Source organism: Anolis sagrei, chromosome 13 (genome assembly GCF_037176765.1).
Source record: "Anolis sagrei isolate rAnoSag1 chromosome 13, rAnoSag1.mat, whole genome shotgun sequence".
NCBI lineage: Eukaryota > Metazoa > Chordata > Lepidosauria > Squamata > Dactyloidae > Anolis > Anolis sagrei.
In genome coordinates this window covers 3771395-3791390 of record NC_090033.1, presented here as the reverse complement: position 1 = coordinate 3791390, position 19996 = coordinate 3771395, and the positions used below count along the sequence as shown (strand labels likewise).

The 19996-nt window shown below is 45.4% G+C and overlaps 1 protein-coding gene across 1 annotated transcript in view; it reads right to left on the bottom strand.

The window, feature by feature from the left end:
- Positions 1-19996, bottom strand: part of PLEKHN1 (pleckstrin homology domain containing N1) — a 66299-nt gene that overhangs the window by 39805 nt on the left and 6498 nt on the right. The window contains exons 3-5 of the mRNA XM_060758985.2: positions 4752-4898; positions 3383-3463; positions 1141-1228 (exon numbers count right to left, since the gene is read on the bottom strand). Of these exons, the coding sequence (XP_060614968.2) occupies positions 1141-1228; positions 3383-3463; positions 4752-4898 (316 nt within the window). The remainder of the gene's footprint in view (positions 1-1140; positions 1229-3382; positions 3464-4751; positions 4899-19996) is intronic.

Genomic DNA, 19996 nt, shown 5'->3' with positions numbered 1-19996 from the left:
GACCCACCGCCAGGATACTACACTTGGAGGACCATCATCCTTGGACTATAAGGGATCGCGTAAGTAAGTAATATTTGAAATCTGAGAGAGGGTTGCCATGGAAATGGGAACAATGCAGGGGAGGGGCCGTGAAGGAAGTAAACTGTCAGTTGGAACTTTGTTGTGTTCGCTACTGCATGCTTTTGAATTAAAGCTTTCCAACTTTGTGACGTAATTATTTCACCAGAAAGCTACAAAGCTACTACACTTGGAGGACCATCATCCTCGGACTATGAGAGATCGCCTAAGTAAGTAAGTAATATTTGAAATCTGAGAGAGGGTTGCCATGGAAATGGGAGCAATGCAGGGGAGGGGCCGTGAAGGAAGTAAACTGTCAGTTGGAACTTTGTTGTGTTCGCTACTGCATGCTTTTGAATTAAAACTTTCCAACGTTGTGACATAATTATTTCGCCAGAAAGCTACAAAGCTACTACACTTGGAGGACCATCATCCTCGGACTATGAGGGAACACCTAAGTAAGTAAGTAATATTTGAAATCTGAGAGAGGGTTGCCATGGAAATGGGAGCAATGCAGGGGAGGGGGCCGTGAAAGAAGTAAACTGTCAGTTGGAACTTTGTTGTGTTCGCTACTGCATACTTTGGAATTAAAGCTTTCCAACTTTGTGACGTAATTATTTCGCCAGAAAGCTACAAAGCTACTACACTTGGAGGACCATCATCCTCGGACTATGAGGGAACACCTAAGTAAGTAAGTAATATTTGAAATCTGAGAAAGGGTTGCAATGGAAACGGGAGCGATGCAAGGGAGGGGCCTGTGAAGGAAGTAAACTGTCAGTTGGAACTTTGTTGTGTTTGCTATTACATACTTTTGAATTAAAGCTTTCCAACTTTGTGACGTAATTATTTCACCAGAAAGCTATAAAGCTAGTACACTTGGAGGACCATCATCCTCAGACTATGAGGGATCGCCTAAGTAAGTATGATTAGATTACGGATTTCTGAACAAGCATATGAGGAGACTGGGAAAGACAAGCACAATCCCATTCTCAACAATATCTGCGGCATTCTCAACAATATCTGCGGCGTGCTCGGCGATTCAAACCAGCCCAAAATGGTGAAGAAACACAATATCGCCCTTACCTGTGATTTGGAAAGCGTGAACTTCCTGTTCGGTTCCCTTTGGGCTCTCGAGTTCGGTCAGTTGGAGTTCTCTCAAGGGGAGCAAACCCTGCAAAAGCAGAATGACACAATCTTAGATGCATCAAACCGACTTCTCTAAAGGGCGCCACTCTCACATAAGGCCAGAGAGGAGATTATACTCAAAAGGGCTACATCAGTGTTTCTCTACCTGGGGGTCGCGACCACTAGAGGGGTCGCATAGGGGTTTCAGGGGGGTCACCAAACACGATCGGAAGACATATATTTTTGATGGTCTTAGCAGCTTTCTCTTTGCAAGAGAAAGCTGAAGATCTCTCCGCCTGTCCTTCTCTTGCTTTTAGGAAACAGACACCATATCCACCCAACAAAAGTCTTCCTCCACTGTGATTGGCTGGAGTCAACCAAGGGGAGGGCTGTTTCTGAGACTCCAAGCAGGGAGGGGAGAGCAGGCATGCTCGGCACATGGCAGGTGGCAAATCCTCCCACCAAAAGCCCCCCTCTGCTGTGATTGGCTGGCCTTTCAGCCAAGGGGAGGGCTGTTTCTGAAACTCCAAGCAAGGAGGGGAGAGCAGGCATTCTTGGCACATGGCAGTGTGGTGTGCATGTGCGGAGGAGGGAGAGCAGGTGTGCTGATGGTCTTAGGAACCCCTTTGGCAGAGGAGGCTGAAGATCTCTCTCCATCTGTCCTTCTCTTCCTTTTTGGAAGTTTGTCCCAGATCTATCATTGTTTGAGCACACAGTGCTCTCTGGATGTATGTGAACTACAACTCCCAAATTCAAGGTCAATGCCCACCAAACCCTTCCAGTATTTTCTGTTGCTCATAGGTGTTCTGTGTACCAAGTTTGGTTCAATTCCATCATTGGTGGGGTTCAGAATGCTCTTTGACTGTATGTGAACTATAAATCCCAGCAACTACAACTCCCAAATGTCAAGGTCTATTTTCCCCAAACTCCACCAGTGTTCACATTTGGGCATATTGAATACTCATGCCAAGTTTGAGTCCACAGTGCTCTCTGGATGTAGGTGAACGACAACTTCCAAACTCAAGGTCAATACCCACCAAACTGTTTTCATGGGAGTCATGTGCCAAATCTGCTTCAATTCCTTAGTTGGTTGAGTTCTTTGATTGTAGGTGAACTATAAATCCCAGCAATTACAATGACAAAATCAACCCCCCCCCCCCCCAAACCCCACCAGTATTCAATTTTGGGCATATGCTAAACATTGATAGAGCAAACATGCTCCACTGAGGCAGGCTGTTCTTCTGTTTTCGCCATCTGCTTCTCTGGCCCTGGAACTCAACAAACAAGCTCCTGTTTTGTAGCGGATTTCTTATGAAGTGGGGAAGGTGGTAATCCTTTTGCGTTTGCCCAGTATGAAATAAAATTCACTGTGTTAAAACAGTGGATATGGCTCTTAATGAGACGTGCCGCATTATCACAGGGTGTGTATGCCCAACACAGATGGAGAAATTCGACTGTTTAGCCGGTATCGCACCACCTGACATCCGCCGGGAAGTACCAGCGAGCAATGAAAGAACCAAGGTGTGGACATCTCTGGCCCATCCTCTGTCCTTTTGGATTACAACTCCAGAATCCCGTAGGATTCTGGCCATGGTTGTTGAGGGATTCTGTGAGTTGCAATCGAAAAATGTAACTTTTTCAGGTTTTGGTGGGTAACCGTGAGCAGCGGGTTAAACCGCCAGCTACAGAAAATCTTGCCGACCAGAAGGTTGGCAGTTCACACTGCGGGCAGGGTGAGCTCCCGCCGTCAGCCCCAGCTTCTACTCACCTAGCAGTTCGAAAACAGCGATGTGAGTAGATAAATAGGTACTGCTGTTGGCAGGGAGGTAAATTATTATTATTATTATTATTATTATTATTATTATTATTATTTGAAACACAACAAGATGTGTCCATAGTATTAGTATTAGGCTATTATTATTATTATTATTATTATTATTATTATTATCTGCCTAATGCATACTATTGATCTATCTAGCCAACTATTGATCTATCAGGCTCTGTATTGTCTCATCTCAGACTGGGGGTGATTTGCCATCTACAGTCTCAGACCCTTCCCAGCCTGACACAGATTGACCAGATTGAACTTCTGCATGGCAAAGTCTGCTACAGGCTGACAGCACACAACCCTACACGCATTATCTGGTTATTGGCTTTAGATTAGGGTCAGCCATCTTTCAATGACGATTCTGTCCTTTACCTGGTAGGTGAGTCCATTTGGACCAAGGGACTGGAAATAGAGGTAGGCTTGAAAGAGCTCCAGGTAACAATCGTTCACTTCCTGCAACAGATAACAAGTACGGAAATATTATTTGTATGCAAAAGAGACGTTTGGCAATTAGGGCCGGAATTTAGCACAGCTGGTTAATCACCAACAGCAATAGAGCACACCAATTGAAATTAGGGTTGGGCTTAGCACAGCTGATTAATCACCAACAGAAATAGATCACACCAATTGAAATTAGGGCCGGGCTTTAGCACAGCTGGTTAATCACCAAAAGCAATAGATCACACGAATTGAAATTAGGGCCGGGCTTTAGCACAGCTGGTTAATCACCAAAAGCAATAGATCACACCAATCAAAATTAGGGTCAGGGTTTAGCACAGCTGTTTAATCACCAACAGCAATAGAGCACACCAATCGAAATTAGGGTCGGGCTTTAGCACAGCTGGTTAATCACCAACAGCAATAGAGCATAGCCATCAAAATTAGGGCCAGGCTTCAGCACAGCTGCTTAATCACCAAATAGATTACACCAACTAAAATTAGGGCTGAGCTTTAGAACAGCTGATTAATCACCAACAGCAATAGATCACACCAATCAAAATTAGGGTCGGGCTTTAGCACAGCTGGTTAATCATCAACAGCAATAGATCACACCAATCGAAATTAGGGCCGGCCTTTAGCACAGCTAGTTAATCACCAACAGCAATAGATCACTCCAATAGAAATTAGGGCTGGACTTTAGCACAGCCGGTTAATCACCAACAGCAATAGATCACACCAATTGAAATTAGGGCCGGGCTTTAACACAACTGGTTAATCACCAACAGCAATAGATCACACCAATTGAAATTAGCGCTGGACTTTAGCACAGCTGGCTAATCACCAACAGCAATAGATCACACCAATTGAAATTAGGGCCGGGCTTTAGCACAGCTGGTTAATCATCAACAGCAATAGATCACACCAATTGAAATTAGGGCCGGGCTTTAACACAACTGGTTAATCACCAACAGCAATAGATCACACCAATTGAAATTAGGGCCGGGCTTTAGCACAGCTGGCTAATCACCAACAGCAATAGATCACACCAATAGAAATTAGGGACGGGCTTTAGCACAGCTGGTTAATCACCAACAGCAATAGATCACACCAATAGAAAAGGTTGGTAGTTCAAAGCCTGGTCGGGACAGTGAGCATCCTATCTTCAGCCCAGCTCACTGTCCACCTAAGCAGTTCGAAAACAGCTGTGAGCCGTGAATCTCACATTCAAAACATAATATTCAGCTGGCCTTCTTTCACACAGTTCTTCAACTCTTTGATTTCCCAAGGCTACAGGACTCACCTGACAATGCTGGAACTTGAATTTGACCTTGGAGTAATAGATAATTTTCCCCAGGTTCCGCACCACGGTCTTCCTCCTGCCCTTCTTGAACAGTCCTGGGAACCGCTGGTCAATGTTTTCCTTCCCATTTTCCTGGGCAGCAAGGCTCTGTAACAAAGATGCCAATATTTTAGAAGATCATTCAAAGACATGTGGCGCAATGGGTTAAACCGCTGTAACTCTTGAATCTGCTGACGGAAAAGTTGGCATTTCGAAGCCACGGGTCGGAGTGAGCTCCCAACTGTTAGCCCCGGCTCCTGCCAACCTAGCAAATCTAAAACATGCAAGTGTGGGTAGATGTAGATGTAGTTCTCCTATATCCAGAGTACACTATGAACCCAAACATGGATGGATCTGGACCAAATTTGGCACGCATACATGCTATGTCCAAATTTGAATACTGGTGGGTTTGGAGGGGAATTGGCCTGGATATTTTGGAGTTGTAGGTACTGGGAATTATAGTTCACCTGCTGTCATTGAGCACTCTGAATTCCACCGAAGATGGAACTGGACCAAACTTGACACAAGTCCCCATGACCAACAAAAAATACTGGAAGTCTTTGGGGACTCTGAGTGCGACTTTCTTTATACACAGCAGTCAACACACTGAAGCTTCATACACGATGGCCTTCAACCTGGGGCTTCTCACACCAGGCCTTCTCAAACCGAGGCCTACTAACACTGAGGTCTTTTTCCCACTGAGGCTTTCCTCACACTGAGGTGAACTAACACTGAGGCTTAGCTCACACTGAAACCTTTCTCCCACTGGGGCCTTCTAAGAAGAGGCTGGATGGACATCTGTTGGAGGTGCTTTGAATGCAACTTTATACACAGCAGCCAATACACTGAAGCTTCACACAAGATGGCCTTCAACCTGGGGCTTCTCACACCAGGCCTTCTCAAACTGAGGCCTAATAACACTGAGGCATTTTTCCCATTGAGGCCTTCTCACGAAGGGCTCTCTCAGACAGAGGCAAACTAACACTGAGGCCTATCTCACACTGATACCTTTCTCCCACTGGGACCTGCTAAGCAGAGGCTGGATGGCTATCTGTTGGGGGTGCTTCGAATGTGACTTCCTTCATACACAGCAGCCAACACACTGAAACTTCATACACGATGGCCTTCAACCTGGGGCTTCTCACACCAGGCCTTCTCAAACTGAGGTTTACTAACACTGAGGCCTTCTCACAGAGGGCTCTCTCAGACAGAGGCAAACTAACACTGAGGCCTACCTCACACTGACCTCTTTCTCCCACTGAGGCCTTCTAAGCAGAGGCTGGATGGCTATGTCGGGGGTGCTTTGAATGTGACTTTCTTTATACAGAGCAGCCAACACACTGAAACTTCACACACGATGGCCTTAAACCTGGGACTTCTCACACCAGGCCTTCTCAAACTGAGGCCTACTGATACTGAGGCCTTTTTCCCACTGAGGCCTTCTCATAGACGTGAACTAACACAGAGTCCTACCTCACACTGATGCCTTTCTCCGACTGAGGGCTTCTAAGCAGAGGCTGGATGGCTATTTGTCAGTGGTGCCTTGAATGTGACTTTATTTATACACAGCAGCCAACATACTGAAGCTTCACACACGATTACTTTCAGCCTGGGGCTTCTCACATCAGACCTTCTCAAACTGAGGCCAACTAACACTGAGGCCTTTTTCCCACTGAGGCCTTCTCACAGAGGGTTCTCTCACACTGAGGTGAACTAACACTGAGTCCTACCTCACACTGACGTCTTTCTCCCACTGAGGGCTTCTAAGCAGAGGCTAGAGTCCTCAGTGTTAGTTCGCCTCAGTCTGAGAGAGCCCTCTGTGAGAAGGCTTCAGTGGGAAAAAGGCCTCAGTGTTAGTTGGCCTCAGTTTGAGAGAGCCCTCTGTGAAAAGGCCTCAGTGGTAAAAAGGCCTCAGTGTTAGTTTGCCTCAGTCTGAGAGAGCCCTCTGTGAAAAGGCCTCAGTGGGAAAAAGGCCTCAGTTTTAGTTTGCCTCAGTTTGAGAGAGCCCTCTGTGAAAAGGCCTCAGTGGGAAAAAGGCCTCAGTGTTAGTTTGCCTCAGTCTGAGAGAGCCCTCTGTGAGAAGGCTTCAGTGGGAAAAAGGCCTCAGTGTTAGTTGGCCTCAGTTTGAGAGAGCCCTCTGTGAAAAGGCCTCAGTGGGAAAAAGGCCTCAGTGTTAGTTTGCCTCAGTCTGAGAGAGCCCTCTGTGAAAAGGCCTCAGTGGGGAAAAGGCCTCAGTTTTAGTTTGCCTCAGTCTGAGACAGCCCTCTGTGAAAAGGCCTCAATGGGAAAAAGGCCTCAGTGTTAGTTGGCCTCAGTTTGAGAGAGCCCTCTGTGAAAAGGCCTCAGTGGGGAAAAGGCCTCAGTTTTAGTTTGCCTCAGTCTGAGAGAGCCCTCTGTGAAAAGGCCTCAGTGGGAAAAAGGCCTCAGTGTTAGTTGGCCTCAGTTTGAATGCGATTTTCCTGCTTCTTGGCCCATGAGGTCTCTTCCAACTCTATGATTCTATGACTTTGACTTGGGTGAAGAACATCATCAATCTTTGGTGATGATGTTTCCTCCTCGAGCAGACTCTTCCCCGTTATCGTTTTCAGAGCTTAACAATATCTTGATCCAATTAGATGCAGAAAAAGCCAGGGAAACCCAAGAGAAAGCGAAGTTGTGGATAATTAGCACCTTGTCACTAGTTAACCAGTTCCTCTCTAGCTGTTGACGGGGCTTCTGAAGTGGCTGCAGTTTGCCCATTCCTGCGAAGTGAGTCAAGCGAGGTGCCCGGGGCACAGCGCTCGTCTGGTTAATAACTGCTGAGCCTTCGTTTATCAAGTGGGCTCTTGCAGCTGTCTCCGTTGGCACCCGTTCTTCAAAAGCAGGCACATAAGGATTAGGACGGGCTCATTCCGCAGGCTCTGCCCTCCTGGATCCTGCGCCCTGCCTGCTACTTGATCCCACAGTCTCCTTCAGGCTTCGGAATCCCGCCCCGAGATGCAAGCACACTTTTGACACCAGCGTATATACGAGTTGGCACTTGGAGTGTGCTTTAATGCATGCTTTCCAGTATTTGACAGGGTGAAAGATACCACAGTTGCTCTCTGGCTGGAGAAGTTGAGTGACAGCTGATGACAGTGGAGGGTGAGAAGATGCATTGCGAGCCCTTAGTGTGCGGTTGAGCGGCCATCATGGGTTTCTGGTGAACAGGTTTTGCGGGGCTTTCTGTTTTCTGAATCTTATCTAACCTGTTTTACCAAAGTAAGAGCAGAAAAGTAGGTACTAACACTGAGGCCTACCTCACACTGACGTCTTTCTCCCACTGAGGCCTTCTAAGCAGAGGCTGAAGGCCTCAGTGTTAGTTCGCCTCAGTCCGCTCTGTGAGAAGGCCTCAGTGGGAGAAAGATGTCAGTGTGAAGCCTCACTGTTAGTACCTACTTTTCTGCTGGAGGCCTCAGTGTTAGTTCATCTCAGTCTGAGAGACCCCTCTGTGAGAAGGCCTCAATGGGAGAAAGACATCAGTATGACATAAGCCTTAGTGTTAGTACCTACTTTTCTGCTGGAGGCCTCAGTGTTAGTTCACGTCAGCCTGAGAGAGCTCTCTGTGAGAAGGCCTCAGTGGGAAAAAGGCCTCAGTGTTAGTACCTACTCTTCTGCTGGAGGCCTCAGTGTTAGTTCACCTAAGTCTGAGAGAAGGCCTCAGTGGGAAAAAGGCCTCAGTGTTAGTACCTACTTTTCTGCTGGAAGCCTCAGTGTTAGTTCACCTAAGTCTGAGAGAGCCCTCTGTGAGAAGGCCTCAGTGGGAGAAAGACCTCAGTGTGAGGTAAGCCCCAGTGTTAGTACCTACTTTTCTGCTGGAGGCCTCAGTGTTAGTTCACCTCAGTCTGAGAGAGCCCTCTGTGAGAAGGCCTCAGTGGGAGAAAGACGTCAGTGTGACATAAGCCTCAGTGTTAGTACCTACTTTTCTGCTGGAGGCTTCAGTGTTAGTTTGCCCCAGTCTGAGAGAGCCCTCTGTGAAAAGGCCTCAGTGGGAGAAAGACGTCAGTGTGAGGTAAGCCTCAGTGTTAGTACCTCCTTTTCTGCTGGAGGCCTCAGTGTTAGTTTGCCCCAGTCTGAGAGAGCCCTCTGAGAGAAGGCCTCAGTGGGAGAAATACGTCAGTGTGACATTAGCCTCAGTGTTAGTACCTACTTTTCTGCTGGAGGCCTCAGTTTTAGTTCACCTCAGTCTGAGAGAGCCCTCTGTGAGAAGGCCTCAGTGGGGAGAAAGACGTCAGTATGAGGTAAGGCTCAGTGTTAGTACCTACTTTTCCGCTGGAGGCCTCAGTGTTAGTTCGCCTCAGTCTGAGAGAGCCCTCTGTGAGAAGGCCTCAGTGGGAGAAAGACATCAGTGTGACGTAAGCCTCAGTGTTAGTACCTACTTTTCTGCTGGAGGCCTCAGTGTTATATTGCCCCAATCTGAGAGAGCCTTCTATGAGAATGCCTCAGTGGGAGAAAGACGTCAGTGTGAGGTAAGCCTCAGTGTTAGTACATACTTTTCTGCTGTTAGTTCGCCTCAGTCTGAGAGAGCCCTCTGTGAGAAGGCCTCAGTGGGAGAAAGACGTCAGTGTGACGTAAGCCTCAGTGTTAGTACCTACTTTTCTGCTGGAGACCTCAGTGTTAGTTTGCCCCAGCCTGAGAGAGCCCTCAGGTACATTTGAAAGCTTTAAGGATAACAGAGAGTAAGAAACACTGGGATGTCTGTGGTGGAGGAAACTTGGGAAAATACAAACCCTTACTGGGGAGGTTGGGAGTTGTAATCCTAATGAAAAGAGTTTCCTAAGATCCGCACTTGGCCCTATTTGGAGTGCCAAGGCGTTCTTGCTGCTCCTTTATCAATAGAGCTGTGACCTCAGGAAGTGCCAACATAACTGTCAACTGATAAGCGTATGCTTCATTGTTGTTGTATTTCAAGTCCTTGATGGGCTCAGAGATCAAGAAAGCCACGGCCGCACAATGAAAACAGCATTCCACATGCAAGCCGCAGACAGAAGGAGGATTTCGGCTGAAGTTTTTTTCCCACTGGTGTCTAATTATGAAGGCTAACCTTTCATTATTATGCCATCAGTCCTCCACTTTCTCCTGCCACAGAAAGACAACACAGAAAGACTCAGACTCCATGTTAAAAACAGTATAGTATGCCATTTTCCTTAACTCTGTGTTGTGTTCATGTGTTCAGATCTGGGATTGTTCAGGACTCAGACTCCATATTGGAAACAGTATAGTATGCAGTTTTCCTTAACTCTATGTTGTGGTAGGGACTGCAGACCATATGATCAGATCTGGGAGTGTTCAGGACTCAGACTCCATGTTAGAAACAGTATAGTATGCAGTTTTCCTTAACTTTGTGTTGTGGGAGGGACTGCAGACTATGCGATCAGATCTGGAATTGTTCAGGACTCAGACTCCATATTGGAAACAGTATAGTATGCAGTTTTCCTTAACTCTATGTTGCGGTAGGGACTGCAGACCATATGATCAGATCTGGGAGTGTTCAGGACTCAGACTCCATGTTAGAAACAGTATAGTATGCAGTTTTCCTTAACTTTGTGTTGTGGGAGGGACTGCAGACTATGTGATCAGATCTGGAATTGTTCAGGACTCAGACTCCATATTGGAAACAGTATAGTATGCAGTTTTCCTTAACTCTATGTTGCAGTAGGGACTGCAGACCATATGATCAGATGTGGGATTGTTCAGGACTCAGACTCCGTATTAGATACAGTATAGTATGCAGTTTTCCTTAACTTTGTGTTGTGGGAGGGACTGCAGACTATGTGATCAGATCTGGGAGTGTTCAGGACTCAGACTCCATATTGGAAACAGTATAGTATGCAGTTTTCCTTAACTTTGTGTTGTGGGAGGGACTGGAGACATATGATGAGATCTGGGCCTGTTCAGGACTCAGACTCCATTTTAGAAACAGTATGCTTGTGGAAGTCAGTTGAAACCGAGATACTTTAGAGACTCTATTAGACTTTTAGAACGTAGTTCACCCACAACCTTATGCATTTCGTACAATTAAACTTTTTCAACTAACCCAGGCAATGCCGGGTACCCAAGCTAGTTAAAAATAAATACACCAACAGCCCTGTTGCATACATACCTAAACACACAACCTTTGGCGTGTGTATTATCCCTGCCAACCACACACCTAAGTTTCATGAGACACCCTTCAGGCCCTTTGCAGGAAACTAGATTTTCATCTTTCCAAGGTTCCCAGGCTTCTGGAGCCAATGGGAATTCGGCACACACCTGCCGCTTTCGTAAACGGTGAGCCACCTACTAATTCACTCAACCTGGTTTGGTTGGATTGCAGCTGTGGATTAGGCATGACAGAAATGACATTAGCTATGGCTGCCATAAAATTAAATGTGTAACTTGGTGGGTGCAATGGCCAAATGTTGAGGCTAGGGATGACATTCCAAACAGACTGAAAGCCAAAACCAAGGTCACAACATCTGTTATAGTACACCAATATGCTGATGATAACGTAGTCTGTGCTCATTCAGAAGAAGATCTAAACAACTTTTCCAAAACATACGAGAAGCTCAGCCTTTCACTGAATATTATGGTTTTGGTGTGACCGCTCTGGCATTTAGACTGCAGACTCTGCCAAAGCCAAGGCCATAACAACATCTGTTATAGAACTCCAATATGCTGATGATAACGTAGTCTGTGCTCATTCAGAGGAAGATCTAAACGCCTTTTCCGAAACGTACGAGAAGCTCGGCCTTTCATTGAACATTGTGGTTTTGATGTGACTACTCTTGCATGTAGACTGCAGACTCTGCCAAAACCAAGATCACAACAACATCTGTTATAGAACTGCAATATGCTGATGATAACGTAGTCTGTGCTCATTCAGAGGAAGATCTAAACACCTTTGCCGAAACATACGAAAAGCTCAGCCTTTCATTGAACATTATAGTTTTGATGTGACCGCTCTGGCATTTAGACTGCAGACTCTGCCAAAACCAAGGTCATAGCAACATCTGTTATAGAACTCCAATATGCTGATGATAACATAGTCTGTGCTCATTCAGAGGAAGATCTAAACACGTTTGCCGAAACATACGAGAAGCTCAGCCTTTCATTGAACCTGGTGTTTAGACTGCAAACTCTGCCAAAACCAAGGTCACAGCAACATCTGTTATAGAAGTCCAATATGCTGATGATAACATAGTCTGTGCTCATTCAGAGGAAGCTCTAAACATCTTTGCCGAAACATAGGAGAAGCTCAGGCTTTCACTGAACCTGGCGTTTAGACTGCAGACTCTGCCAAAACCAAGGTCACAACAATATCTGTTATAGTACACCAATATGCTGATGATAACGTAGTCTGTGCTCATTCAGAGGAAGATCTAAACAACTTTTCCAAAACATACGAGAAGCTCAGCCTTTCACTGAATATTATGGTTTTGGTGTGACCGCTCTGGCATTTAGACTGCAGACTCTGCCAAAGCCAAGGCCATAACAACATCTGTTATAGAACTCCAATATGCTGATGATAACGTAGTCTGTGCTCATTCAGAGGAAGATCTAAACAGCTTTGCCGAAACATACGAGAAGCTCAGGCTTTCATTGAACATTGTGGTTTTGATGTCACCACTCTGGCGTTTAGATTGCAGACTTTGCCAAAACCAAGGTCATAGCAACATCTGTTATAGAATTCCAACATGCTGATGATAACGTAGTCTGTGCTAATTCAGAGGAAGATCTAAACACCTTTGCCGAAACATACGAATAGCTCAGCCTTTCATTGAACCTGGCGTTTAGACTGCAGACTCTGCCAAAACCAAGGTCACAACAACATCTGTTATAGAACTCCAATATGCTGATGATAACGTAGTCTGTGCTCATTCAGAGGAAGATCTAAACACCTTTTCCGAAACATACGAGAAGCTCAGCCTTTCATTGAACATTGTGGTTTTGATGTGACTGCTCTGGCGTTTAGACTGCAGACTATGCCAAAGCCAAGGTCATAGCAACATCTGTTATAGAACTCCAATATGCTGATGATAACGTAGTCTGTGCTCATTCAGAGGAAGATCTAAACACCTTTTCCGAAACATACGAGAAGCTCAGCCTTTCATTGAACATTGTGGTTTTGATGTGACTGCTCTGGCGTTTAGACTGCAGACTATGCCAAAGCCAAGGTCATAGCAACATCTGTTATAGAACTCCAATATGCTGATGATAACGTAGTCTGTGCTCATTCAGAGGAAGATCTAAACAACTTTTCTGAAACATATGAGAAGCTCAACCTTTCATTGAACATTGTGGTTTTGATGTGACTGCTCTGGCGTTTAGACTGCAGACTCTGCCAAAGCCAAGGTCATAGCAACATCTGTTATAGAACTCCAATATGCTGATGATAACGTAGTCTGTGCTCATTCAGAGGAAGATCTAAACACCTTTGCCGAAACATACGAGAAGCTCAGTCTTTAATTGAACCTTGTTTTGATGTGACCACTCTGGTGTTTAGACTGCAGACTCTGCCAAAACCAAGGTCACGACAACATCTATTATAGAACTCCAATATGCTGATGATAACATAGTCTGTGCTCATTCAGAGGGAACACTGTATACCCGAACGGCCTCCTTTCAATCCCGCATGGAAGAAAGGCAGAATAATCAAGATTCCTGAGGCAGAGTTCATTAAAACCTCTTGGCGTGGGGCCGAAAGAGAAAAGAATCCGCCGTTTCATGTCTTGCCACCCCCTTCATCACTCAGCGGTATTTTCCCCCTCTGGGCTGTTTATATTTCTCACAGACTTGCTCAAATGCCTCCCTTCGTTGCTGGCTTGCTATTAATCCCGGGGAAGGTTTTGATCCCTTTGCCTTTCTCTCGGATATTAAATCACCTCGTACGAAAGGCAGGATTTGGAAAGTCGAGATGCGAACCGACATGCCTTGCCGTGCTCCACCTGAGCCAAAAGGTGAGGCGGGTTAAAAATTAAACTCCTTTCAGACCTTGGCTGGAGCGGAATTGCATGACGGAGAGTTTAGTCACGGCCATCAGGAAAGGATGTCCACTCTGGACAGAACCGTTTTGCGTCACCGATCGGGGAGTGAGTTACGACTCACCTGAAAACATACACACAGGGTTGGGTGGTGGCAATGTGTGTTATCTAGACCGCTCTTCCTTTCTCACGTAGCCAAAATATTTATTTATTTACTATTCTTGTATACCGCTGTATCTCAAGCCCGAGGGCGACTCACAGCGGTTTCCAAACAGCAAAGACAATAAAAACAGCAATAATCAATATACAAAACAGTTAAACTACACAGTTCCATTAATAACCAATAAGCAATCAACAATACACAATTATCACAAATCCCATCCCCCCGATCGCCTCATCGTCCAAACGTGATCCAATTTCTTCGTCATTGTTCCGTTCCTATGTTCACATTACCACACTTGCACTGAATTACTCAAACGCCTGCACAAACATCCAGGTCTTCAAATTTCTACGGAATGTCATGAGCGATGGTGCCAGCCTAACGTCTACAGGAAGGGCGTTCCACAGCCGAGGAGCCACCACCGAGAAGGCCCTATCCCTCGTCCCCGCCAGCCGTGCTTGAGAGGCCGGCGGGATCGAGAGCAGGGCCTCCCCGGAAGATCTCAAAGTCCGGGTGGGTTCATAGGCCGAGATGCGGTCAGATAGGTATCTTGGGCCGGAACCGTTTAGGGCTTTATAGGCCAGTACCAACACCTTGAATTGGGCCCGGTAGCAAATCGGCAGCCAGTGGAGCTGGTGCAACAGGGGGGTTGTGTGCTCCCTGCGCTCCGCTCCTGTTAGAATCATGGCTGCTGCGCGTTGGACTAGTTGCAATTTCCAGGCCGTCTTCAAGGGCAGCCCCACGTAGAGAGCGTTGCAGTAGTCAAGGCGGGATGTGACCAGAGCATGTACCACCGTGGCCAAGTCAGACTTCCCAAGGTACGGGCGCAGCTGGCGCACGAGCCTGAGCTGTGCAAATGCTCCCCTGGTCACCGCTGAGACCTGGGGCTCCAGGCTCAGCGACGAATCCAGGGTCACACCCAAGCTGCGAACCTGTGTCCTCATGTTGTGGTGACCCTCAACCATAACATTATTTGCTTTGCTACTTCATAACTGTTACGAATCGTCATGTAAATATCTGACATGCAGGATGTATTTCCATTCACTGGACCAAACTTGGGACAAATGCTCCATATGCCCAAATGTGAACACTGGTGGCGTTTGGGGGGGAAATAGATCTCGACATTTGGGAGTTGTAGTTGCTGGGATTTATAGTTCGCCTACAATCAAAGAGCTTTCTACACCCCACTGACAATAGAATTGGCCAAACTTCCCACACAGAACCTGAAGTCGAACATGACCCCCCCCACCCCCAATAACAGATAGTAACTTATAGTTTTGCTAAGGACAAGGACACCAGACTGGATAATAAGGGTTAAGCCTTGGTCAATTTGCCAAGACACTAACAACAACAACAAGGACCCTTCCCATGTTAGATAGTGTGTATCATTTAATCAAGGTTTTTATGCCCTATTTTCATATATTTATAGCAGACGGTAACAGATTTATTACTGAGAAACCACCTCCCTTTACACAGTCGGTCCCCCCAGCGGATGGTGCCCACTTGGCATTGATGATCATATCTCAACAGGACAAAAGGGTCTTCGGAAAGCCACACTTTGTCCTGATCTGTTCTCTCACTTATCTTCCATCCACCAAAACTACAGCCAGGATTACCCCATTGTCTCCATATCTCAGTTCAAGAAAAAACCGGACCCTGGCCACCTCGCTAGACATCAACATTGATTGCCACCCCTCAAAGACAATAGGCTGGCTGGCTAGAAGGTCCCCTGAGGACTTGCTGACTACATGGACACCACATATTTCCATAATCCACTCCAGTTCTCATTGTTTCCCTCTCGTCCCGCCTCCTTCTCTCCTGATTGGCCAGGAGGCCGAAGTGGCGTGAGCTCACCCATTGGTTAAGGCACTCAGGAGGCGGCCAAGCCTCCTCCCAGCTGTAGAGCGCCAACCAATCAGACAGCTCTGTTTTACATATATAAAGGCTTTATTTTTTTGTACTCTGGATGCTTGCCTGACGAAATATCCAGCTGGATCGCAATAAACAACTCAGTGGCTTTTCTTCAACTCGGTGAGACCTTTTATTGGGACTGAGACAATAGTCTCCCATGAATAATTATAAATCCATGAAGCAAAGCACTTGAAAGCAGGTCACAAAACACTAGGCAAAAACTTAAACTTGGCAACAACTTGATACACGAAACATAGAGCACTTGAAAGCAAACCCTCCATGAAATAACAACGTTGACTCGACTGAGACAATAGTCTCCCATGAATAATTATAAATCCATGAAGCAAAGTACTTGAAAGCAGGAAACAAAACACTAGGCAAAAACTTAAACTTGGCAACAACTTGATACACAAAACATAGAGCACTTGAAAGCAAACCCTCCATGAAATAACAACGTTGACTCGACTGAGACAATAGTCTCCCATGAATAATTATAAATCCATGAAGCAAAGTACTTGAAAGCAGGAAACAAAACACTAGGCAAAAACTTAAACTTGGCAACAACTTGATACACGAAACATAGAGCACTTGAAAGCAAACCCTCCATGAAATAACAACATTGACTCGACTGAGACAATAGTCTCCCATGAATAATTATAAATCCATGAAGCAAAGTACTTGAAAGCAGGAAACAAAACACTAGGCAAAAACTTAAACTTGGCAACAACTTGATACACGAAACATAGAGCACTTGAAAGCAAACCCTCCATGAAATAACAACGTTGACTCGACTGAGACAATAGTCTCCCATGAATAATTATAAATCCATGAAGCAAAGTACTTGAAAGCAGGAAACAAAACACTAGGCAAAAACTTAAACTTGGCAACAACTTGATACACGAAACATAGAGCACTTGAAAGCAAACCCTCCATGAAATAACAACGTTGACTCGACTGAGACAATAGTCTCCCATGAATAATTATAAATCCATGAAGCAAAGGACTTGAAAGCAGGAAACAAAACACTAGGCAAAAACTTAAACTTGGCAACAACTTGATACACGAAACATAGAGCACTTGAAAGCAAACCCTCCATGAAATAACAACATTGACTCGACTGAGACAATAGTCTCCCATGAATAATTATAAATCCATGAAGCAAAGCACTTGAAAGCATGAAACAAAACAGTCGAGGACTTAATAGGAGGGGAAAATCTTTACCTTTACCTATGGGAGAGGCAACGGGAAAATTGCACACCAATGGAGAGAGTAAGGAACACTGGGGTGCCTGTGGTGGAGGACTTAATGGCAGGGGAAAACCTTTACACGATCATAGGCTGAAAAGGCTGATATACAAAGTTCAGCAACCTACAAATCCCAGGATTGTGTATTTTACGAAATTTAAATGCCATCAAAGCAACATGCTGTAGCGTGAATGAATCCAAAGTGCCTTACTACACGTTGTAAAGGGCCAAGAAGGGCTGGGTGCAACTTGGGAGGGATGAATCAACTTAATCCATAATCTAGTTTCCTGCTATTTCGAAAGAACAGAAAGGGCAGCGTAGTCCCTTCGCCTGCACCTCTTTGCACTGAGAACTCCAGATAGACAGGTTGGTGACTACGCTATGTCGTCATCATCATCCCTACCTGCGGAAATGCAGCGTGAGAAGAAGAGAAGCTGAGATTTTGGCAGGCATTCTGCATTCTTGTTACCGGGAGACAGTGACGGTGGACTGGCTAATTCATGTAAATTTAGTTACGAATAATTAACAACACTTGAATATATGATTATCCCATTGGCTCGCCCACAGATACGTCATACTTTCACTTGAAAAAAGGTTGAATAGGCTTCTTAATTACGCATTCATATTGAGGGATTGGGGAAATTGTCATTACGTGACCTTGGGTTTGGGAGTTGTAGTTCACCTCCATCCAGAGAGCACTGTGGACTCAAACAATGATGGATCTGGACTAAACATGGCACCAATATTCAATATGCCCAAATGTGAACAATGATGGAGTTTGGTGAAGATAGACCTTGTCAATTGGGAGTTGTAGTTGCTGGGATTTATAGTTCACCTACAATCAAAGAGCATTCTGAACTCTACCAACGATGGCATTGAACCAAGCTTGGCACACAGTACTCCCATGACCAACAGAAAATCCTGGAAGGGTTGGGTGTGCATTGACATTGAATTTGGGAGTTGTAGTTCACTCACATCCAGAGAGCACTGTGGACTCAAACAATGATGGATCTGGACCAAACATGGCACCAATACTCAACATGCCCAATTGTGAACAATGATGGAGTTTGGTGAAAATAGACCTTGTCAATGGGGAGTTGTAGTTGCTGGGATTTATAGTTCACCTACAATCAAAGAGCATTCTGAACTCTACCAACGATGGCATTGAACCAAACTTGGCACACACAACTCCCTTGACCAACAGAAAATCCTCGAAGGGTTGGGTGTGCATTGACATTGAATTTGGGAGTTGTAGTTCACCTACATCCAGAGAGCACTGTGGACTCAAACAATGATGGATCTGGACTAAACATGGCACCAATATTCAACATGCCCAAATGTGAACAATGATGGAGTTTGGTGAAAATAGACCTTGTCAATTGGGAGTCATACTTGCTGGGATTTATAGTTTATAGTTCACCTACAATCAAAGAGCATTCTGAACTCCACCAATGATGGAATTCAACCAAACATGGCACTCAGGACTCCCATGACCACAGAAAATACTTGAAGGATTTGGTGGGCATTGAGTTTGTTCTTTGGAAGTTGTAGTTCACCTACATCCACTTTCTCAAACAATGATAGATCTGGACCAACCTTGGCACAACTACGCAATATGCCTGTTCCACTCCAGACCAGGAAACGCCCTCTGACTTTAAACACCACAGAGCTGAGTAGAAATGCAATCCATTTATTGAAGATAATTAAAAAGCAGTAAAGTGCAAAGCACTTTAAAGGAATAGGTAAATCCAATTAGGTAGGAAGATAAACCGGAACAAAATAGTCCAGGGTATTAGTCCATCAAAGTCCATGAAAAACAAAGGTAGAAACGTCTATAATAAAATCCAAGAACCCAGGAAACATGGATCCAAGGCAATGGAATACAAAATCATAAAATCCAAGGATCAAAACTATGAAACCAAGACACTTAAACATGATTTTTTTCCCAAGCAAAGCTTCCAAGAAAGAAAGATTCCATGATTCCAAATGATGCTTCATCTGACTACAGATTCTGTACTTGGGACTTTTATCTCCTCGTTAAGCTATGTCCCAAGTGCTCAGAAATTGGTTTCGCTTTAGCTTTGAATCTCTTATCTTTCTTTCTCTGAGCCTGGCAGAATGCCTGAGCCACTGCTCGGCTCTTCTGTTTTGATTAATCACAACCCGTCTATCTATTTGCTCATTAATTTCTGCAGCTGGGCCAGGTGCCAAGCTGTTCTCAAGTTCTAAATCATGGGAATTCTCTGGTAGCAATTCAGGGAGCACACCATCATCCCCACACGCTTCAGAGACATTCTCATGAGAAACTACACTTTGAACACGGATCTCCTGGTCATTCTCTGCACCAATATCTTTGACCAGACCATTACCTTCTTGAAACTCATTATCATCACTCCCGAAATCTAAAGCACCCTGATCCCTAAACACAATCACAGGCTGAGCTCCGACAATGCCCAAATGTGAACACAGGTGTAGTTTGGGGAAAATAGACCTTGACATTGCTGGCATTTATAGTTCACCTACAATCAAAGATCACTCTGAACTCCACCAACGATAGAATTGGGCTAAACTTCCCACACAGAACCCCCATGCCTTGAAGGAACTTGCCAGCATGAGCCTCCCTCCAGCCTCAAACGCTCTCCCTCGCAAGCAAATGCGCACCACGCTGCCATGCAATGGGTGCAACAGAATTGGGCCAAACGTCCCACACAGAACCCCCATGCCTTGAAGGGACTTGTTGACATGAGCCTCCCTCCAGCCATGCAAAGGGGAAAATAGAATTGGGCCAAACTTCCCACACAGAACCCCCATGCCTTGAAGGGACTCGTTGACATGAGCCTCCCTCCAGCCTCACACGCTCTCCATTGAGTGCAAATGCTCACCATGCTGCCATGTAACGGGTGCAATAGA